Genomic DNA, 24,409 nt, shown 5'->3' on the forward strand with positions numbered 1-24,409 from the left:
AGGTCCCTGATCCATCTTGGTCAAGAACTGGTATGCAATACCTGCAACAGGTGGTGAGGACCAGATCCAAATGGCTGAGGAGGAAATGTCACCTGTCCGTCAAGCAGGGAGGCTCACAGACACAGAGCCAAGAGGAGGCAGCTTAAAATGCTGGTTGTCAGGGACTCCCTTCTGAGAGGAACGGGGGAAAACCATCTGCCAACCTGACATGATGTCCCAGTTGTGCTGTCTGCCTGGAGACCGCATCCGAGAAATACAGAAAGGTTTCTGAGGTTCTTCTTACCATTGCCACATGCTGATGATTCATGTGGGCACTAATGATACTGCCAGTTATGACCTGAGCAGATCAGCAGTGACTACTGTGGGCTCTGGGAGTGAGGGGCATGTGTTGTCATCCATGCTCCCAGTTGAGACTAAGGATCCAGGCAGGGACACACAAATTCTGGAGATTAATCCATTGCTGTGTAGATGGTATCAACAGGAGGGCTTTGGCTTCCTCAACCACATGATGATCAAGTACATAGGCCAAATTTAGGCTGCTAGGAAAGAGATTGAAATCCAGAACCTCTATGGTAGCATTCTCAGAAATGCTTCCAGTTCCAAGCGCAGGGCCAGGTAGGCAGGCAGAGCTTCAGAGTCTCAATGCATGGATGAGACGATGGTGTAGAGAGGAGGGGTTTAAATTTATTAGGAACTGGGGAAACTTTTGGGATGGGGGAGCCTATACAGGAAGGATGGGCTCCACCTAAACCAAAGTGGGTCCAGACTGCTGGCACTTAGTTTAAAAACTGCTCTGCAAGCTTTTTAATGTTAAGCGATGGGGGAAAGCCGATTGCTGCAGAGAAGCATGTGGATCGGACAGAAAATTCTCTTAGAGGAGAGCCTACTGATAGAGATTCTCTAGGTTTTAGTCAGGAAGAGAGGATGGAAGAGGATAAAGTATGGGCCAGATCAGACAAGAAACATTCACATAAAAAAGAATCTGACATCAGAAATGGGCAGAGAAATAAACAGTGACAAGTTTTTAAAGTGCTTGTACACAAATGCTAGAAGTCTAAATAATAAGATGGGTGAACTAGAGTGCCTCGTGTTAAAGGAAGATATTGATATAATAGGCATCACAGAAACCTGGTGGAGTGGGGACAATCAATGGGACACAATCATTCCGTGGTACAAAATACATCGGAAAGACAGAACAGGTTGTGTGGGGGGAGTGGCACTATATGAGAAAGAAAACGTAGAATCAAATGAAGTAAAAATCTTAAATGAACCCACATGTTCCATAGAATCTCTATGGATATTAATTCCATGCTCTAATAAGAATATAACAGTAGGGATCTATTATCGACCACCTGACCAGGACAGCGATAGTGGCGATGAAATGCTAAGGGAGATTAGAGAAGCTAACAAAATAAAGAACTCAATAATAGTGGGGGATTTCAATTATCCCTATACTGACTGGGTACATGTCACCTCAGGACGAAATGCACAGACAAAATTTCTCGATACTTTAAATGACTGCTTCTTGGAGCAGATGGGACAGGAACCCACAAGGGGAAAGGCAATTCTTGATTTAGTCCTGAGTGGAGCGCAGGATCTGGTCCAAGAGGTAACTATAACAGGACCGCTTGGAAATAGTGACCATAATATAACAGCATTTAATATTCCTATGGTGGGAAAAACACCTCAACAGCCCAACACTGTGGCATTTAATTTCAGAAAGGGGAACTATGCAAAAATGAGGAGGTTAGTTAAACAGAAATTAAAAGATACAGTGACTAGAGTGAAATCCCTGTAAGCTGCATGGACACTTATCAAAGACACCATAATAGAGGCCCAACTTAAAATGTATACCCCAAATTAAAAAACACAGTAAAAGTATTAAAAAAGAGCCACCGTGGCTTAACAACCATGTTAAAGAAGCAGTGAGAGATAAAAAGGCATCTTTTAAAAAGTGGAAGTCAAATCCTAGTGAGGAAATAGAAAAGAGCATAAACACTGCCAATTAAATGTAAAAATGTAATAAGAAAAGCCAAAAAGGAGTTTGAAGAACTGTTAGCCAAAAACTCAAAAGGTAATAACAAAATGTTTAAGTACTTCAGAAGCAGGAAGCCTGCTAAACAACCAGTGGGGCCCCTGGACGATCAAGATACAAAAGGAGCACTTGGAGATGATAAAGTCATTGTGGAGAAACTAAATGAATTCTTTGCTTCAGTCTTCACAGCTGAGGATGTTAGTAGAGTGACCAGACAGCAAGTGTGAAAAAAAAATTGGGACGGGGGGGGGGGGGGGGGTAAATAGGCACCTATATAATTGAGTCCCAAATATCAGGACTGTCCCTATAAAATTGGGACATCTGGTCACCCTAGATGTTAGGGAGATTCCCAAACCTGAGCCATCCTTTGTAGGTGACAAATCTGAGGAATCGTCACAGACTGAAGTGTCACTAGAGGAGGTTTTGGAATTAATTGATAAACTTAACAGTAACAAGTCACCAGGACCAGATGGCATTCACCCAAGAGTTCTGAAAGAACTCAAATGTGAAATTGCGGAACTATTAACTATGATTTGCAACCTGTCCTTTAAATCAGCTTCTGTACCCAATGACTGGAAGATAGCTAATGTAATGCCAATATTTTAAAAGGGCTCTAGAGGTGATCCCAGCAGTTACAGACCGGTAAGTCAGTACCAGGCAAATTAGTTGAAACAATAGTAAAGAATAAAATTGTCAGATACATAGAAGAACGTAAATTGTTGGGCAAAAGTCAACATGGTTTCTGTAAAGCAAAATCCTGTCTTACTAATCTATTAGAGTTCTTTGAAGGGGTCAACAAACATGTGGACAAGGGGGATCCAGTGGACATTGTATACTTAGATTTCCAGAAAGCCTTTGATAAGGTCCTCACCAAAGGCTCTTATGTAAATTAAGTTGTCATGGGATAAGAGGGAAGATCCTTTCATGGACTGAGAACTAGTTAAAAGACCGGGAACAAAGGGTAGAATAAATGGTAGATTTTCAGAATGGAGAGGGGTAACTAGTGGTGTTCCCCAAGGGTCAGTCCTAGGACCAATCCTATTCAACTTATTCATAAATGATCTGCAGAAAGGGGCAAAAAGTGAGGTGGCAAAGTTTGCAGATGATACTAAACTGCTCAAGATAGTTAAGACCAAAGCAGACTGTGAAAAACTTCAAAAAGATCTCACAAAACTAAGTGATTGGGCAACAAAATGGCAAATGAAATTTAATGTGGATAAATGTAAAGTAATGCACATGGAAAAAATAACCCCAACTATACATACAATATGATGGGAGCTAAATTTAGCTACAACTAATCAGGAAAGATCTTGGAATCATCATGGATAGTTCTCTGAAGATGTCCACGCAGTGTGCAGCGGCAGCCAAAAAAGCAAACAGGATGCTAGGAATCATTAGAAAAGGGATAGAGAATAAGACGGAGAATATCTTATTGTCCTTATATAAACCCATATTACCCCCACATCTTAAATACTGCGTACAGATGTGGTCTCCTCATTTCAAAAAAAGATATACTGGCATTAGAAAAGGTTCAGAGGGGTTTGGAACGGGTCCCATATGAGGAGAGATTAAAGAGGCTAGGACTTTTCAGATTGGAAAAAAGGAGACTTAGGGGGGAATATGATAGAGGTATATAAAATCATGAGTGATGTGGAGAAAGTGAATTAGAAAAAGGTATTTACTTGTTTCATTAATACAAGAACTAGGGGCCACCAAATGAAATTAATAGGCAGCAGGTTTAAAACAAATAAAAGGAAGTTCTTCTTCACACAGCGCACAGTCAACCTGTGGAACTCCTTGCCTGAGGACGTTGAAGGCTAGGACTATAACAGGGTTTAAAAGAGAACTGGATAAATTCATGGAGGTTAAGTCCATTAATGGCTATTAGCCAGGATGGGTAAGGAATGGTGTCCCTAGCCTCTGTTTGTCAGAGGATGGAGATGGTTGGCAGGAGAGAGATCACTTGATCGTTACCTGTTAGGTTCACTCCCTCTGGGACATCTGGCATTGGTCACTGTCGGTGACAGGATACTGGGCTGGATGGACCTTTGGTTTGACCCGGTATGGCCATTCTTATGTTCACTTATGTTCTTATGTTCACATAGTAACATAAATAATGACAGAGCTATATCGGAGGTCAAACCCATGAACAAAATTCCTGTAGCAAAAGCGCCCACTGTGCTGCAACTTGGGTAGCTCTATATTGAAATAACTTCTAATGAAAATCCACTATATATAAAACTGTGTGTGTGACACACAGTGCAATACAACCTATATTACATTACTCCTGCATGCTGCTTTCTTACCTGAGAATTTGGATCCTTGCTTCTTTGTGCTGATAAGAAGGCTACTGCCATAAAATATTCAGGCCATTCCAAATAGTCCTCCCGTTTTTTACATAGCATTTCACTGCCAAACCTACAAAATCAAATAGAACAGGCAGTCAATAAAGAAGCTATAGCTTGCATTTCCTAATTTTTATTTATTTTTAAAGAGATAAAGTAAAGCCCCTTTATTGCTTGCTTTCAAAACACACTGGGGACCAGATTCTGTTCCTGGTTACACTGATATAAAATCCAGTGGAGTTACTCTGGATTTACCCCATTGTAGACAGCAGCAGAATCTGTCCCTGAATGTTATGGATTCACATCAGAAGTTTAATGGTAAATCATATCAGTGTTTTGCCCTGAACCTATAAGCAACACTTCCCTTCAAACAAAAGAGGCCAAAAGGCGATCATAAATTGCAGCTTTCGATGAAATAATTCAGTCTTTGAATAGCTCAATGCCAGGTATTATCTATCCCTCAAAGATAACCACCTGCATATTTCTCAGAAAAGGTATGTCCCCTGTTCCTATATTACCAAACTCTTTTCACTCAGGCAATGTAATCTCTTATGCCCATTGTTCTAATTGCAAACATCTGATTCAGGCTATTTGTTATGGCCAATAATAAAGACTAGTAAGCAGACTTGTGTTTGGAATCGCTCTTTGTGGTTAAACCTCTCTCTTGGTGCCACTACGGCCATGAGTTGCCTTCACTTACAACACCTACAAGCAATATTCCTGATGTGTACTATCAGGCTACAAGTGGTTCAAATGGCCTCATCATGCATCTGCTGCAGAACAAACCGGCCACACACACAAGCAGCTACAAACTGCCAGTCCTCCCTCCCCCCATCTTGTTCCCTATCATACGAGTCAACAGATCTCATCAAGCATAAACAGGTAAATAGGGCTTTAAACAATACATTTAGGATGGTAGGAGCATGTGTCCAGCTTTAAAGTGAGGCTTCCAGCCTCTTCCCTAAACTGGGAGGGGAGAAAAGAGTTTCATGCATCAAGTTATGTTGAGGTTAAAGAACGACAACAAAAAAATATAGAAAGAGAACTGATCTGCATAACTCAACCCACCCCACCACACAGAGACTATTATCTACCAAGGCATTTACTCACTGTTCACCACCACGATATACAAGCACCGAAGCAGGTATAGTAGCAACAGTTGCCAACTCTTCCATCTCAAGCAGGAGACTCCTGCAATATATCTCCAAACTCTTACGTAATAATTTGTTTTTAAAAAAAATCAAGAGTAAAAAGTCTTGCTCAGGTACAGGCCCTTTAAAGGTGACCTGCAAAAAACTGAAAGGAGCAAAATGAATTTGTGCTCCTTTTTCCACACCCTTTTTTATCATATAAATAAAGGCAGCTTGAAAGGTAGCAGTTTTTTCCCCTGCTTGCTTTTTAATTTAATATATAAAAATCTTTTCTTCCCTATGTTTTGCTGAAGGAGTGTTGGGAAGACTGGAGAACTGTACTGAGTACTTCCATATCCCACAGTTGAAGGAGTGGGTGCAAGAAACCTCTCACAAAAATATTTTTTCTTGGCTGTAACGTGTCTGCTTAACTCAAATACGTCAAAATAGAAAGAGAGTTTGAATCTACAAACTGACCATAAACTCTTCCTTTCCCAACTGCACTTAAAAAAACAAAAACAAAAAAGCAAAAACAAAAAACCCCACTTGTTATCTCAGAATCCCATCAGTTCTCCAGTCATCCACAGGGTATTCTATATAAACATGGTAGATAACCAGAGGTGAAAGCAAGCCGGTGCGGTCCGGTACAGCGTACCGGCAAAAGCCAGTACGCCGTGCCAAACCGCACCGGCTTCCGCGGCGGGGATTTAAAGGGCTCTGGGCTCCAGCAACCGGGCTGGGGACGGATTTAAAGGGTTCAGAGCTCCCGCGACTGCAGGGAGCCCAGAGCCCTTTAAATCCCGCCCGTGGCTCCGGCGTTCGAGCTGGGGCCGGGATTTAAAGGGCTCAAAGCTCCCCGCAGCGGCAGGAACTCCAGGCCCTTTAAATCCCACCTGCAGCTCCAGCCCTTTAATTTGCCCCTGAGCCCCAGGGGCTCCCAGCCACCTCTGCAGCTGGGAGCCCCGGGTTGATTTAAGGGCCCTGGGGCTCCCAGCCACAGCCAGTGCCCCAGGGCCTTTAAATCTTGAGAGGCCCCACCTCTTCCGTATGAGGCCCCGCCCCCTCAGGACTCCGGCAGTACCTGTAAGTCCTGTAAGTTACTTTCACCCCTGTAGATAACCTGTAAAAACATATAGGAACAAAGTTCTTTTCTTTTTTTAATCTAGAGTTGCTGTTACTAAGGATCCCAGTTAAAAATATCAGAAAGACAGGAAGAAAAGAAAGTTGTGAAATAGTATCCACTCTAGTAAAAAGCTCTAAGACAATGGAGAATGCCCTGCAAGAGGGGACCTCAGAGGCACTTTTCAGCAGCTGGTGGCCTCCCATCAGACAGCAGGACACCTCCCAGCAATGCAGAGTCAGGAGCCCTCTGCATACAAAAATACATTGGGAAGGAGATTTAACTGCAAGGATTTTTCCTATGTTATTTTGTTCTAAAAGTTGGGTGGGGAAGCAGTCTAGAGGCTAGTAGTACCACTATTAAAAATACAGGTTGTGAACGTGGAAATTTGACTCTCTCTTGATAGGGGAAATTTTCATCCTCTCTATTCCTGGTGAGAGAAAAGTTTGTTATGCTGGACAGGCAAAACATATCAGTCATCCTTCTATCCTAAATATGCAGCACAAGTAAAGGATTCTGCCAGCACTGGCCTGAGGACTTTCCTACTGCCCTATAAGGAAGGAACAATTCTTGGTGAAGGATTACAGTGTGATAGAAAAAGGAAAAACTGGAAACCTGTCATGAAGTCCCAATACTCACACACCATCACAGCCTCAGGGTAGGCAAGCTGTGACAATCTGAATGAATTAATTTCAACAGATTTGAGTGAGCCTAGTGTCTCATTGAAACACACAGGAAAAAAAAAGGGGGGGGGGGAAATCACAAATGGAAGAGACTTTAGAAGCTACCTTCCTTAAAAATCAATCCAAATTGAGCAAGATTCACAGTAAAAATGTTGGGGATGTATAACTGATGTTGGAAATGGCATACATTACACATAATGTGGAGCTAAATAAAAATTCTGGATGAAGCCCTCCAAATAGCTAATGTTATATTGAATAGAGGGAAAGAGGAACATTTTTTCCTGCAATCTCTATTGCTAAACTATTTCCAGGAAACCATATTTACATATAACAAAGAACCAAGCTATTACATATATTCTTCTTGTGTGCCAAACTCTACATAACACATAACTAGAAATCCTCCAAGGTACCAACTTTGCATGAATGGATTAGAGAAGTGACATACTACAAAATCAATGAAAGGCTTGTACAGAAAGAAAGAGGCTCTACAGTTCTGGTTTGTTTGTTTTTTAATGGCACTTATGGACAGACTTATGACTAACAATAACAACTTTCACCAGATTCTCCACTCCCTGCACCTTGTGCACCTATTTACACCAGCACAGAATGGGATAAAATGCGACTGTTGTGATTTAGTAGCATCCAAGCTAGGAGTGCAGTCAAGTGCACACAAGAGAGGAGCTTGAAGATTAAGGAGGAGACAAACTGGTGGAGATGCATGTAAATTTAGCATATTTTAGCAAGTTGCCATTCTTAACCCCCAATCTGTGAAACCTGGAACTATACGATTAGAAATTACCACCGGAAATTTTCAGATATCTACCACATATTTTCATAAGGCTGAACATTGTGATGTGTTCCAAGGCTCTGTGAATTTAACTGATAAAAATATTGGGACGATAATTCCCACAAAATGAAAGCTGAGAGCAAAGTAGGAAATTTACAACTATTACGCTTACTTCTGCTCAAAAGATCCCTGATGAAAGAGATCTCTCTTCAGCAAATTACAGAACTACTGGCAAGGTGTAGGCCACACTGTGCAAAATGATATATTGAAAGCAGCACGAGATAAAGAGAAACTGAAATGTAAAGAATAATGTTTTTTTTTCCAAATTACACCTCCAGCCTGGCTAAGAACATCACCAAGTTATTCTTCAGTTAAAAAAAAAAAAAAGAGTAAGGCATCACACCAGCCTTTTTTTAAGTCCAGATAGCCTTCAAGTTAGTTATGGCAACACACGTACAGTTCCAGAACACCTGAAAATGCAACAATTGCATTTAGCAAAAGAGTTCACTAAAGAAATTACGAAAGATTTAGTGGAGAATCCTGAAATAGACTATGACCCTGGCTCTGCTCTCAAACCAGAGTAAATTGAGGTCAATGGAGTTGTAAAGTACAGTCTGAGGAAAATTGGGCCCTAGGTCCCTAGCCTTATTATTCATATTTGTAGTTTTTTCCTCTATTTTCACTGTTTGACCTATATACATGTTACAGCCACATCTGAATTAGGGTTTATATAACATTAAGTCTGTTCCTGGAAATCAATATTCAATTGACAGGATTTGAGTATTTATTCAGGAATTGGAGACTTGGGTGATGCTCCACCTCCCAGAGAGGCACAAGGAACATGTGGACTTGACCTCTAGCTATTAACTTCCCTCCCAACACCCCTAATTGTTTTATTTATAGCTGCTAGTCAAGAAAATTAGTTGATTCCTTTACTTTAATTAGATTGTCTTCCCTCCCCCATATGGTTATTGAGGGGTGATACTTAAATATATATAAATATCTATTTTCCAGCAAAGACTAAAGAGTATTTCTTACAATTGCATGTTACCCCCCACATAGAAGATTGGCTATAATCAAAATCTTTACAGAAGATAATACTGTTTATGTTTACAATTTCCAAGCCTTTTGGCAATAATCAGTCCCTCTTGAGGACTCTGTAAGAGTGAATAATGTTTCCACAATTCACATGGTATTTTGCATTCACAGAATCATTTTGGGAATTTAATTATTTTTGTATTCTTTATGCCAGTCTCTGTTTTGGGGCATACTGAATCTGGGGTGCTTTTTCTTGGATCAGGATCTGTAGCTCCAGGATTGTGGGAAATGCTTTACTGTGTAGAGGACTCAGGACTCATTCCTCTAAGGCTACGTCCTCACTACGGGGGGGGGGGAGGGTGTCGATTTAAGACACGCAAATTCAGCTACGCGAATAGTGTAGCTGAATTTGACGTATCAGAGCCGACTTACCCCGCTGTGAGGACGGCGGCAAATCAACCTCCTCGGCTCCCCCGTCGACAGCGCTTACTCCTACCTCCGCTGGTGGAGTAGAAGCGTCGATTCGGGGATCCATTGTCGCGTCCCGATGAGACGCGATAATTCGATCCCCGAGAGATGAATTTCTACCCGCCGATTCAGGCGGGTAGTGTAGACCTGCCCTAAGTGACTCCATGGTCTACTGGCATGGCACTCTCACAAAGTCCCAGTGACTTCAATAAAGTTCCACCTGCTTGGAGTCAATTACAGGACCAGGGCTTAAGTCCACAAGAGAGCCAATATACAATCACAGTGGCAAGTTTGTGCCAGTTCTCAAAATGATTACTTGTGATAAGTAACCCCAGAATCCTCCAATCTTTACATGAAACTTGGAATTGTTGCCATAATACAGCGGGCATAGATGGACAAGACCATATATACATTCTGTCCCAACCTACCCCATTTATAGCGTGCAACCATTTTAGCATACAGGGATTTAAAACAAAACAAAACAGAACTGCAAACAATTATGATATAATCAAGATATATTAATACCTGTTTTTCAATGGGTTTTGAAGTTTTTAGAGTGTCTAGAAGATAACCAGTGATGGTAGTTACTTTTACATTACACATTTAATCTCAATAAGTTTTGCAAATTATTTAGTATCATACAAACAGCTACACTGATCTGCTGCCACATCTTGGGTTGAGAAGCAGCAATTAATTAGCACACTGCAGGAAGGGTCTGTGCATGGAAATTTCGGCCAAGTGCACAGGGGCAAATACCAACTATCAGGAAACATGCCAAGAGGAGTGTAGTATACATGAAGAGTAAAGGCCTTTTCTGAAAATATCTTTAAAAGATATATCTAGATGTAAACACCAAAGAGACAGATTATTTAGTGGAACAAAGTAGCATATAACCAGGAATAACTAGATATAAGTGAGAGGGGAAATTTGGACTAAATAACAGAAAAAGCTTCCAGACAGTAAAATCTAACAGGTTGTGGAATAGACTCAAGGGAAAAAGCAGAAGCCCTCTCATGTGGGAAGATTTTAAATCAGATTTGGCAAAGAAAGTCTAATAAATGTAAACTCAAGAACAATCTCGCACTGGCAATACATTTAAACTCAATTTATTTCATTTAGAAGGACTCTACTGACACTTAGGATTTGAACCAGAGGCCTAAGACACTAACCCACCCCTGCCTGCTAGTGGGTAGCACTTACCTAGACCCTAGGGCAATGGGCACGTTATAAACCCTTCCAGCACAGCCTCACTCCTAATGCCCAGAGTGGCTGTTATTTGAAGGGGCCTGCGGCACGACTTTCACATCATTAGCCCGTGGTACTGTGCGCTGCCCCATCCACGATGCCAGCCCCAATGCGCCCTCATTGTCCTCCTTCCCATCCCATCCCATCCACCCCCGGCCCAGGGGGCATCCAGCAGCTGGCTGAGCCCCCACCCTGCCCTCACTCACACCCCACGGAAAGACCCTACTTCCGTGGATTCCCTGCCTGCATCGAGGGAGAGCAGCAATTAGCCGCGCGCCCCGCCGCGCCGCTGTAACCCGGCAGGGGCAGGGGCTGCGCCTCAGGCAGGGCAGCAAAGCACGGGCAGGGCAGGAGCGCACCCAGGGCCAGGAGGGTGCCTGAGGCCACGGGAACCAGGGTGACTCCCAACAGCGCCCCGAGACACGCGGTCGGAGCCGATTCCCCCCTCCGGGATGGAGCCCGGGGCGGCCGCTGGCTGTACCCATTGAGCTGGCCGCAGGGGCTGGGCTGATCCCCGTTCATCTCGCTAACACCGACTCCGCCGCTGCTGCCCGCAGACCCACGCTGTGCCCGTGCTCTTTGGCGCCAAAGCAGGAGAGGGCGGAGCCGCTGTGCCCCGCCCCTACCGCGTGACCGCGCCCAACCGTTCGCCTTGGGGCGCGCGTGGGGCTCTGGCAGAGGCCGGTGGCTGGGCTGGGAGGGGAGCGCAGGGCAGAGCCTGGGGACTTCAACTCCCAGCATGCCATGCCCCCTCTCGGCGAGGCGGCCCGGGCAGCATGGCATGCTGGGAGCCGTAGTCCCACGGGGGTGGGGCGGCGAAGCCCCTGTTCCCGTTCATTGCTGTTCAGCACAGGAGGCCGCGAAGGCAGAATTGGTCCCCGGGCCTCCGCTGGTGGCAGCATGTCTGCGTGGTCCCCTGCCCCGGACCGAGTGCCAGCAGCTCCCTGCGGGTAAACGCATATGAAGTCACCCCCCCCCCCCCTTAATAGTAGCGTACGATTAAAATATCTTGTCTGCCCTTCAGTGCCCATAGCTCTGCTCACCACAAAAGCCACGGGAGCGGCGGAGGGCAGACTTTGGACAGCCATGCGCAGCTTGCAGACATCCCTCGTTCCCAGGGACATCTCGGATTTGAATCCCAGAGTCAGCTGTGTTTCCCACAAACCGGGCCACTCTCGCCTCTGTGGCTGGAAATTATTTACATCAGGAGTAAGGTACCATGGATGGAGCCCTGCGGGGATACAAAATTTGGATCCGCATCCCGTGATCCGCAAACATGGTCCACAGATATCCACCGTATCCACAGATGTCAAGCAGATATCCGCGAGTTTGCAGGGCTCTAACCTGGGGTTATAGTTTAAATGAAGGAAATTAAACCAACAGCATTTTAAGTTTCTTGCATGAATAATTTTTGTGTGTTCTTCATTGAGGGTCTGCCACACATTGCATCTTATTCTTGGGTCTTTGCATAGGTGCACACACTATATGCATTTCACACAGATGTTTTACAAGTAAATCTTGTTTATTCAAACCCCAATTGTCAAAATTGTAGGTTATCTAAAATTCATTTTTGTCCCCAGAATATGACATTCATATAGAAAGTGAATTGTATGTATCCACCACCTAGCCAAAAGTTTTGGCTGTCTCAAAAGATATTCAGACAACTGGAGTATACCTATATATACAGTGTCTAATACAGTGCAAATAAAGATTCAAGATCCAGTGCATAATATAATGCTAGTTATGTGCTCCCTTCTGTGGCTGGCCAGCTCTGCCAGCTCTCCGTGATATAATTTCCTGTCTATCCTGTTAGAGTAGCTGGCAGCACTTGCTCTGCAGTCGTGGCACTCAAATGAGTGCAAGAAAGAATTGCACTTATGGCTGTCTGCTGCACAGGGCTGCAAGGAGGAGGTAGAGAGTATACAAAAGGACTGGCAAAAATCCATCCCTAAGTGTTTGATACTGTTTGAAGTGTTTGAAGTCAATGGGAGCAGAAGTGGACACTAGTAGTAGGCTCAAAACAGAGGTCCTTAAATGTAAAGAGCTTCTTTAGAGTTCTGAATCAGCAGCCTATCATTTTTGAGTATGGGAAACTACAAGATGGAAGACATTTCATTTCAGATATATATTCCTGTTCATTTGTAAATCTGAAAAGTCCGTCAGTGCAGTAGCCAGGTATAGAATAGATCAGTCCTACAGCCTTTACTCAGGCAGAATTTCCATTTACTTTAATGTCTGAGACATAATCATGTCTCTAACTCTGTTAATTTCATATGTACAGAAAATGTTTTTGCAAAGTTATTGTTAACTGAAACAGAAAAAAAATTTAAAAGGAAAAGAAAATTAACTAAATAATTATCTGCAGGGAAAACAGGAGCCTGAAGGTGAAATGAAAGACCTGATTATGGTTGTTCATGGAAAGTTAAAGAACATTTATTTAATAAATCTTATTCTCCAGAGAATAATTTAGCAGTTAAACAAGTTTCTGGTATCTGTATGCATATATGTGCCTTCCCTAAGTATAAAACAGAGAATTAATGCTACAATTATCCATTCTAAATTAGGTTTTGTTCCTAGTTGTTTTTCTTATATGCAAAGTTTATGGTTCTGAAGACAAACCATAATAAATATTTAACATTTCAAAAACAGTTTATTTCTTTATGCTATGCACACACAACAAATTATTTTTTCTCTTCTGTGCCCTGAAGAAATAATATATTACAGTAAAATTATAAGCAATTGTTTCTTGCAGTGTTTTTTTTTGTGCCAGAATGTGGTAGTGCTCCCTCTAGTGCACATGTGTCAAACTCAAGGCCCGCGGGCCACATCCGGCCCGCCATACAATTATATCCGGCCCGCAAAATCGTTTTATATATCTGTTTTTAATGGCCCTGTGATATGACGCCCCAATAACACACACTACAAATCCCATGATGCAGTGCAATTGCCGCCAACGGCAAGCCGCGGTTCAAGTTCGCGGTCTGTTGATGTATACAACGCTAATATCAAATCAAAGCTAGACCCCAACAATGGCCAAGAGAAAAATTGATTCTGAAAACCGAGGCTTTCAAAGCCGGTGGGAGAATGAGTATATGTTTACTGAAATTGCAGGTAAACCAGTGTGTCTCCTTTGCGGGAGTAATATCGCTGTAATGAAGGAGTATAACCTAAGACGGCACTACGAGACGAAACATGAGAACAAATTCAAAAACCTGAGCGCAGGACAGAAGCTACAAAAGGTAGAGGAGTTGAAGAAGAATTTGACATCCCAGCAGACGTTTTTCACCAAAGCAAAATCACAAAGTGAAGCTGCTGTGAAAGCAAGTTTCATTGTGGCCGAAGAGATCGCCAAATCAGGACGGCCGTTTACCGAGGGGGAATTCGTAAAGAATTGTATGATGAAAGTGTGCGACGTCCTTTGTCCAGATAAAACGCGAGCGTTTGCAAATGTAAGCCTCAGCAGAAACACTGTTGCTAATCGGGTTTGTGAGATGGCGACTGATTTGAAAACACAGTTGACTGAAAGAGCAAAAGATTTTGTTGCATACTCCCTTGCCGTGGATGAAACTACTGACGCGACTGACACTGCACAGCTGGCGATATTTATCCGTGGTGTGGATTCCAATTTGTGCGTAACAGAGGAAATACTGGACATTAAATCGATGCACGGGACAACGAAAGGAGAAGACATCTTTGGAAATGTATTTCAAAGTGTAACCGACATGAAACTGCCGTGGGAAAAACTCGTTGGACTTACAACAGATGGCGCACCTGCTATGTGTGGTGAAAAAAATGGACTGGTGGGAAGGATGCGCTCAAAGATGCGGGAGGAGAACTGTGCCGGTGAGTTGACAGTGTATCACTGCATCATACACCAGGAATCGCTGAGTGCTAAAGTCCTAAAAATGGATCATGTGATGAACACTGTAACACAAACCGTCAACTTTATCAGAGCCCACGGTTTAAATCACCGCCAATTCCAGTCTTTTCTGCGGGAAATAGATAGCGAGTTTGGCGATATGCCATATCATACGGAGGTCCGGTGGCTAAGTCGGGGAAAAGTTCTCAAAAGACACTTTGAGCTGCGAGAGGAAATCTGCCAGTTCATGGACAGTAAGGGGAAAGACTGCACAGTTCTGCGGGATGAAAAGTGGAAATGTGAGTTGGCGTTCCTGGCTGACATAACGTCGCATCTTAGCGCTTTAAACCTTCAACTCCAGGGACGGGAGCACATAATAACCGATATGCATGATGCAGTGAAGGCATTTCAAGTGAAGCTGCGCTTATGGGAGACACAAATGCACCAATGCAACTTGTCTCACTTTCCCTGTTGCCAAGTAATACGGAACCAAGAAAGTGCCACAGTTTTCCCAAATGCCACCTTTGCTGAAAAACTCAGCGCGCTGCGCACTGAGTTCGCACGGCGCTTCAGTGACTTTGAGGCACAGAAAAGTAACTTCGAGCTGCTTCGCAACCCATTTGCAGTCGATGTGGAAACCGCACCTGTAGAAATGCAGATGGAGCTGATAGAACTGCAATGTAACGGGACACTGAAGGCAAAGTACGACACTGCGGGGCCAGCACAGTTCACTCGCTTCATTCCTGAAGCGATGCCGCAGCTCCGCCAACATGCGGCTCGAATCCTGTCCATGTTTGGCAGCACATATCTGTGCGAGCAGCTGTTCTCTGTGATGAAAATTAACAAAACGTCACACAGGAGTCGCCTCACTGATGAACACCTGCAATCGATCCTGAGAATCTTCACAACACAGAACCTAACCCCAAACATAAACGAACTTGTTGCAAAGAAAAGACTCCAAGTATCAGGCTCTGACTAAATAGGACAAGAAAATGGAATGTTATGATTTGTTATGATTATACTTTTGCTTTAAATTCAATTTTTTATTTATATTTTCAGATTTTTTAATATTCCAGCATGTACAGATTTTGAATGTATTGTATTGACAGGATATTTTTTTATGAAGAGCAAAATATTTTAAGTTGAAATGTATTTATTTTGGAATGATATCCTGTATTTTGGTTCATATTAATGGTTAAAAAACAAATATTTAGTCTGTTAAATAAATGGTTATACTGTTCGGCCCGCGAGTTTTGAGTTTTGGCCCCCTGTGCAATTGAGTTTGACACCCCTGCTCTAGTGAATTTTTCATAATCTAAAATGATTAGGTACCTTTGCAGACAATTCCCTCTGTCTACATCCACTACACTTTCCAGCCAAGGAATAATATATAAAATTGAGCCAAAAATAACAGACACAGAAAAATCTGATCTCTCACTTTGCAAACAGGAACATGTTAAAAACAACAACAAAGAAATAGATACAGTTCATAAAATAACTATTCAGACTATTTTGTGCAGTTTTAATATAAAAACTGATATTTTAGGACAAGAAATTATAATAAAATATATTTTGAAATATAATAGTGAAATTTCTCCGGCATTGTTATCAAAAGAAGTTTGAGTCCTTCACCAGAACAGGGACATTCAGCCCTTATTGATAGCGTCACAGTACTATGGTACTTTAAAGTTATCTTTTGAGTAGGCGTGAGCTCTGGAAGAAACGGGTTTAAGCAAAACCTCTCTCAGGTACTTCACTTACTCTTTTTGTTGCCTATGTATCTGACATTTTAGCTGTTTCACCATTCATTTCTCTTTTGTTCCAGAGAAGGAGAAAGTGAAGAAAAGTGAAGTATTTCAGAAAACCTATCATATAAAGAGGGAGGTTAGAAGTTCCTCCCGAGTTTTCTTTTCTTTTTTCTTAAGAGTTTTCAGCAATGCCTATTGCAAGCACATTTGTATAGATGTCAATACATAATATTACATTTAGCCACTTAACCCATCAAGTGAATTACAAACATTTGAGATGTCCTTGCAATGGAGAAGCCAGTTAGTTGCAAAAGAGACTCATATGCTAAATATTTAACCACTTGGCAACTGTTCATCAATTACTCAGGAAAAGAATCAGTGTAGAGAAATCCCAGGGATATGGTTAACTTTTTGCCATATTCTTGGGTTTCTCCACATTGATATGGGACTGTTTTTGCTAATTTATGTCTTGTAAATGTTATCTCTTCCCCATTCTCAGACTGCTGCCAGCTTGCATAAACTGCTTCCTTATGTTCCCAGGATGTTGCTTCCTTGAACAGCTTGAGTAAAGATGGTGGTATTGAAGCTATGACCAACACTGAATTCAAATTTTCTACTCTCTCCTCCAAGATCTCTTCTCTTTTTGAACATCTTATTCTCTGTCTTCCAGTTTCAAAATCTCTGTGGTTTATCAGCCTCCTAAATCCAACTTCCTCCTTTGGGGAAGGAGAAGACTCTTTAATATCTTCTCCCTGATTCTCCCTGAAGTCTCCTTTGCAGACTTCACCCTCACTGGGGACTTGAATGAGCATATTGACAACATATTTTTATATTTCTTCTAATTTACTTTCCATTTTTGACTGTCACCGCTTTGTCCCATTTATCATCTCACTTAAGAATATCCATAGACATACAATATTTCTCCTCATCCCCCATCATTTGCTTATTTTACTCATGCCATCATAAGAACAGTGAATGGGCCATACTGGGTCAGACCAAAGGTTCATGTAGCCCAGTATCCTGTCTTTCAACAGTGACCAATACCAGGTGCTTCAGAGGGAATGAACAGAACTGGTAATCATCAAGTCATCCATCCCCTGCCGCCCATTCCCATCAACACTGACCACCCTGGTTACAGTTAGACACTCTCTGCATTGCTTTGCTCCTCAGAAAATTACCCTGTCTCACTACTCATTGGTTTAATACCAATAGATTCTACAGCTGGATTTGCTCGTTCAAACCTTTGCTTGCTGATCCTTCCTTCTGGCTCATATGTTAATATTTACAGCTCTGATCAGTTTCTGCTTTTAATCAACTTGTCTCCATCAAAACCCACACTATTCCTTGCACTTCAAGTTCCCCCATTACACAGACCAGCTGCACTGAAGGGCACAGATCAGTACCTCAAAAGACAACAGCACAGGTTCTATCTCCATGCCCACCACAGGAACTGGAAGTTCTCATCAGACACTTAACTAGGATGCTCATTTGTGATGGGGTGGACTAGGCCCAAAGGTCCCTGCTAGACGCCTCAGGGTTCTGCCACACCCATCCCAGGGAAGGAGCAACGGAGAGGTCCTCCAAGCAGGATAGAATGGCTGCAGGGGAAGCAGCCAATCAGCCGTATAAAAGGAGCTGCAGCACAGTACAGCAGTCAGTTGCTGCTTGGAACAGGAGAAGAAAGGACTGTAGGCCTGGCTGCCTGGAAGAGCAGCAGGGCCTCAGGGAGCATTGAGGGAGCCCCTGGCTGGTTGCTAGAACTGTGTAGGGACTGAGCCTGGGGAGGGCTTCAGGAAGATAGTGTCTCCAGGAAGGAAGCTCTGGGGATACAGCCCCATACCAGGGCTCGACTACTTAAAGACCACAGCCCAGGGAGGGCTAGAAGGAGGGACCACCAGAGGGGTACTGAGATAGGTCCTAGTGAACCGTATACCCTGAAAGGGGGTTGTGCTGGTTAACATGCAGATAATGTGGCCGGAGCGCTGTGTCACTGACAAACCTGCCTGAAAACCATTGAAAGGGGTTATTAGAAGGGGGCATTCATGAGAGGTGGGTGCCAACCCTGTTACACCATTGGTTTGCAAAGTAAATCTTCTATGCTTATTTCCAATGATTCGAGCAATCCTTGCCCCCCTCTTCCAGAACATTATCTTCTCCACCCACTCACACCACACTCTAATCCCAATCATTTTCCAGGAATTTGTTTTCTGCTTTCAGTATACAGTTGCCTGTTTCATGACAATATCTCCTCCACCTGCAATACCTGCCCATGCTTTTCTTATCTTTCTTTTTCCTCTCCTCACCCTTCCTTGTTCTTTATGGATATTTGACATCATCTAGCCCTTTATGAAAATTACCTACTCTCTTGACTCTTTCTCTTTTATCATTAATTCCTGTCTCTTTTCCTTGCTTTCCTACATTACTTCCATTGTCTGGTAACTGTTCCCAATGCTTTAAAATCTGCTACTGTCCATAAACTTCTTAAAAACCCTTTCTTAACCATGCAGTGCTGTAGCCATGTTGATCTCAGGATATTAGAGAGACAAGGTGGGTGAGATAATATCTTATATTGGACCAACTTCCGTTGGGGAAAGAGATACACTTTTGAACTTACACAGAGCTCTTCTTCAGGTCTGACCATGACATTCTCTTACCACCATTTCAGCTTTAACCTTGCCTTTCTCGGCAAAATTCTTAATAGCCTTTTCTCATCTCTTCCAGCACATATCAATCCTTGAGCATTAGCAACTTGAGGTTTACTTTGGCCATATCAGAGAAACTGTTTTTCTTTTATAGTTATTGACCTTTTTCTGCAAATGTAACTTCCTTCTATCTACTTATTCTCCTTGACCTCAGAAAAGCATTCCATCCTGTGGGACAGCTTCCATTGCTATTGCAAACAATTCTCCTGCCAGTTTCATTCTTACTATACCTATCAAACTCCTCTGTTTGCAGTGATGGCTCCTCATCTGTGCTAAGCCTAAAATTTCTCCTGTATGGAGTCCCACAAGGCTTAATTCTTAGTCTCCTGCTATTTTCTATCTACCTCTCCCTTTCGGTCATCTTAACTGTATCTTTAATCTTAGTTATCACGCTGATGATACTCAACTCTCTATATAAAAGAAGCTATCCAAAATAGTTGTGTTGTATCTGTATGTAAGCCTTAGAGCTAGAAGGCTTAAAGTAGGGGTATCAAAAATATTTCTGTGGTGAGGGCTGAATTACCCTTTCAGCTACAGTCTGTGGGCCGAAGTAAAAACCACTGGTAGGAGGCAAATTTTGCAGTCTTCTATGACTTCAGAATACTCCTCTTTAGTTAGCAAAGTTAAACATTGATTTCTTTTCTTTCTTCTTTTTTTTTTTTAAGGAAATACGCTTATACAATCTCCCTTCCTCTGTTCATTAAGTTACCCCTCCATGCACTCCTCCTATGACCAGTATTCCTCCTCCTGCCTTCCAACACTTTGTGAATTTTCCATCTTCCCCATCTTCCCAGCCCCACTTTGGATGTTTTCCCTCCCCCATAATAATGTGGGCATTTTTCTTTCTCCCCACCCAGCCACTTACACTTCGGGATTTCCTCCCTTCTTTATCTCTTCCCCTCTACTTCCTTTGAGATTCTCCCCATCCCCTTTGGGATTCTTTTCACTCTCTTGTCTTCTCCTTCCCTTCCCACCACTCTGAGTCTCTAGTCCTCTCACACTTGGGGCATTTTTATCCTGGATCCTGTTTTCTTGGGATGGCAGGAACTGGGGGAGGAAGAGGGGTGGGAAGTGCTCACCTGAGCCTACTGTGGTAGGGGTCCATAAGAGTAAGTGCTCCCCTGAGCCCAGCGCTACAAGTTTGGTGGCAGTAGTGACAGAGACTGTAGAGACATATCAGGAAAGGAGCCCCCATTTTGAGCCCTGGCTGTGGTGCTTGGAGCAGTGTCTGCTTAGCAGTAAGAGAAGGGCGAGGGCGCTCAGATACCTGTGCCCTGTCAGGTCTGAGCTCTTTTCTCTGTTTCTTCCACTCATGCTCTGCCTCTGTCTCTCTCAGCTTCTTTGAACTAGCTGTAGAGGAACAGCTGAAAGTTGCTTTGATGTGTCAAAGGTGCACAGTGGGCTGGATCGGGTCCATGGGCCATATATTTAACACCCTAGCTTCAAGGGAACAGGAACCGTCTGCTCACCCTATAGATGTAAGAAGAAAATGTAGCTACTGGTAGGCTTAATTTATATCATAGATAGAGCTGGTATCATACTTAAGATTGCCTCACACTTTTGTATTGTAAGACCCTATTTTCAGTTGCTTCTAACTGCCAATCTTTAATCATCTGGGCTGAAATTTTCCATGTTGTGTCTTCCTCTGTAATTATGTTATTCTTTATTTTCCAGTTTGTGTTGGTATTGAGTTAATGATATTACAGTTCTAAAATCTTTATAAATGAAAGCAGCATTCATTCAGCAGGGACAGGCTACTTTTAGACAGGAGGCAGCAAATGAAAGGTGGAGAATCCTTGCATGGAGCCCCGAGCAGCTCTGTGCTAAGGAGCTGGTGGGGTGATGAAAGCGGTAAGCAGAATGCTGCCTGCCCTTGAGGGGGAACTTTAGGTACTTTTGAAAAGTACTTAGGTGAGGTAGGTCTATGGGCAGTGTTGAAGGAGAGGCGTGAGCTGGTTATTCTCCGCTCTTATCCCTTCAATACTAGCAGAGGAATATTAGGGTTGTAAGGGTTGAAGTTAATAGAAGTTACCTTTGCTTTGAGGCTACCCTTGGTTTAGAGCTGCAGGGGAAAATAAAGCAATCAAAATAACATAAAATATTAATTTATTTTTCAAAATTGATGAAGCAGAGGGAAGTTGAAATGTGACATTAGTCATTTACCAGCAAGTCCACCAAGAAATTCCCTATAGTTGCAACAACAGTCCTGAAGAATCTGTAGAGGCAGCTAACAAGGAAATCTCCAAAGGTCTTCACTGTACATTTGTCTTTGCAGATACATATTTTTCTCCACACAAGCTAAACATTTTATACAAGCACAGTAAGAAATAGTCTAGAAAACATAAAAGGTTTATGGCTTTTTTGAAAACTTGCTGGTTTTGCTGATACAACTCTCTATGATATGGTTCAATTTTAATAACAATGGAAAGTGTTTCAATGCATAGGGTCTTTTTTAATGGGTTTTAAGAATCTTTCAAAGGGATTTAAGAACTGCTCTTTTGTATAAAGGCTTTCAGCCTTTGGAAAACATTGAACAGTGCTTCAGATGAACTACAGTGAGAGAACCTGAAATTATCTAGTGCACTGGAATCAATATCAAGCAATATTTTTTTTCTGAAAGAAATTCAGTCTGACAGAAAAGAGTAAGAGCAATGTAAGGAAACCGAGACTCTGGCTAAAGAGCTGGATATAGAAATTCCCTGTAAACCCATACAAATTAGTTGATGTCACCAGAGCAAGAAAACCGGAGTGACAGAATAAAATGTTATCCAGGTTCCAGAATACTTTATTATTACCACCTTGGGTCACTAAGCTTCACAAGCTATATCCATCAACTTTGATAGCAATTTATAAACTAACAATGGAGGCTAGATGGTGCAGTGCTTTAATGTACTAACAATTTACATTGAAACACCTGGGTTCAAAATTGGCAAAGACACAAGTAAAAAGGGTTTGTTGGTCTCAGCCTGCTCTCTAGTGGACAATTGCACATACACCCAATCCTATGACAATTGTATCTGAGAAGGAGAATCTAAAGAATGAGATGCATTAAGATACACTTAAGAATAGAGTGGGTGGTGTTCTGTATTTCCTAGATTACTTTGAAACCCCATGAGGAGTGTTTGTGACACTGGCAGACCAGGTGCCAGGTTATGCTAAGGCTCCTGGGCCTCACTGAACTCTTATAAATGCATAGTTGGAAATCGGTCTGGCTGTTAGTACTGTTAAAACAAATTAGAGTGCTAAGAATGTGTTTAGTATTTAGACTTTATGAAATGCTTGTAGGATGCAGCATGTATTACTCTTTCTTATAATATCTGTCCCCATGTTATAAGGTAATATTTAAGTATTTGCTCTGTAACTATAAAAGTGTTTGCTGAACCTGTAAAATCCCACAGTTAGGAGAGAGGCATTACCAAGTGTGAATTACTAGTTTACCACAAGAGGTGGTGTATAGAGACTAGACAAACCATTGTGCAACATCAGTGGGCAAAAGACTGTTGATTGCTTGCCCCACATCGGTGAAGAGGGTACCTGCACAAACCCTTGTCCCATCACAGCTTGAGTGCTGGGGGAAGGGAATAAAAATCCCCATTGAGGAGAAATTATCATCACTATGCTGCTTAGAATTCAGAGAATGCAATATTTCTGAGCATAAGTAAGGGATCCCCAAGCTGCTTAATTTGGGTTAGCCCTAAAGGACATATAGAGCTTGCACATAGAGTAGCTACTATCATCTTTTGGAACTTAAGATTGTAACTCATTTCTTTCAGAGTAGCAGCCGTGTTAGTCTGTATCCGCAAAAAGAACAGGAGTACTTGTGGCACCTTAGAGACTAACATATTTATTTGAGCATAAGCTTTCGTGGGCTAAAACCCACTTCATCGGATGCATGTAATGGAAAATACAGTAGGAAGATATATATACACAGAGAACATGAAACAATGGGTGTTACCATACACACTATAACAAGAGTGATCAGTTAAGATGAGCTATTACTAGCAGGAGAGCAAAACAAACTTTTTGTAGTGGTAATCAAAATGGCCCATTTCCAGCAGTTGACAAGAAGGTGTGAGGAACCGTAGGGGAGAAAAATAAACATGGGGAAATAGTTTTACTGTGTGTACCCCCACTCCCAGTCCTTATTGAAGCCTAATTTAATGGTGTCCAATTTGCAAATTAATTCAATTCAGCAGTCTCTCATTGGAGTCTGTTTCTGAAGTTTTTTTGTTGTAATATTGCGACCTTTAGGTCTGTAATGGAGTGACCAGGGAGACTGAAATGTTCTCCACCTGGTTTTTGAATGTTATAATTCTTGACGTCTGATTTGTGTCCATTCTTTTATGTAGAGACATCAAGAATTATAACATTCAAAAACCATCTCTTACAAAGGCAAGCTTGCCTGGGTGGCAAGATAGACCAGAGTGTCCAAGGGCATGTGACTCCATGTTAAAGGTGTTAGAGTGCTTGAGGATTTCACACTTGATACTTGGTTGGGGAAATCTAATTATAGAACATACAACCAGCCATAGGTGTGGGAACTAGGCATGCAGGGTGTGCTGCAGCACCCCCAAGTTTTGTGCGGCGTCCGTCTGCTGGCCTCATGCCCAGTGGCTCTGCTGCCAGCATCGTGCCAGACTGCCGGCCCCAGTCCTGGGGTCCGGCTGCCAGCCCCGCACTCATTGTGTCCCCAGCCTTGGCCCCCTTATCCATGTCCCCGCCCCCTATCCTGGAGTCATGCCCCGGCACCGGCCCCAGATCTAGGGAGTGGTGAGGGGTGCAGACACGGGTAAGGGGGTGCACAGCTGCAGCACCCCCACTCTAAAAACTGTTCTAGCGCCACTGCAACCAGCTTGGGGTTTGTACCCTGGTTAATAACAGTCTGCCTTGAAGTTGACACCCACATTCGTGAACCACTCCAGACAGCCTGACAGTCCTGATGGAACGTTATCCTCATAAATACTGCATTCCTTTCTTGGCCACCCCAGCTCAAAAAGTATACAGTAGAATTGGAAAAAGCCCAAAGAAGGACAACAAAGGTGATTAGAAGCTTCATATAAGGGGAGATTTTAAAAGATAATGACTATTTACTTTAGAGAGAAGATAAATAAGGAATGCCATAATAGAGCTATGTAAAATAATAAATGATATAGAGAAAGTAAATCATGTGCACCTACTTACCCTTTCTCATAATACAAGGACAAGAGAGACCCACTGAAATTAAAAGGTGACAAATTTAATACTGATAA

At 42.6% G+C, this 24,409-nt stretch overlaps 1 protein-coding gene across 3 annotated transcripts in view; it reads right to left on the reverse strand.

The window, feature by feature from the left end:
* The window catches only part of DCTD (dCMP deaminase), a 31,521-nt gene extending 19,913 nt beyond the window's left edge, over window positions 1–11,608 (reverse strand). Inside the window, exons 1-3 of one of the 3 annotated variants that reach the window (XM_005281933.5) lie at window positions 11,333–11,567; window positions 5,491–5,676; window positions 4,342–4,453 (exon numbers count right to left, since the gene is read on the reverse strand). In XM_005281933.5, the coding sequence (XP_005281990.2) occupies window positions 4,342–4,453; window positions 5,491–5,676; window positions 11,333–11,373 (339 nt within the window). In that variant the 5' untranslated portion in view covers window positions 11,374–11,567. Of the gene's footprint in view, window positions 1–4,341; window positions 4,454–5,490; window positions 5,677–8,503; window positions 8,571–11,332 lie in introns of all 3 variants that reach the window. The other 2 variants (XM_065596695.1, XM_005281935.5) reach the window with 2 other exon arrangements.
* Between the last annotated feature and the right edge of the window lie 12,801 nt (window positions 11,609–24,409).

This window comes from Chrysemys picta, chromosome 5 (genome assembly GCF_011386835.1).
Source record: "Chrysemys picta bellii isolate R12L10 chromosome 5, ASM1138683v2, whole genome shotgun sequence".
Lineage (NCBI taxonomy): Eukaryota > Metazoa > Chordata > Testudines > Emydidae > Chrysemys > Chrysemys picta.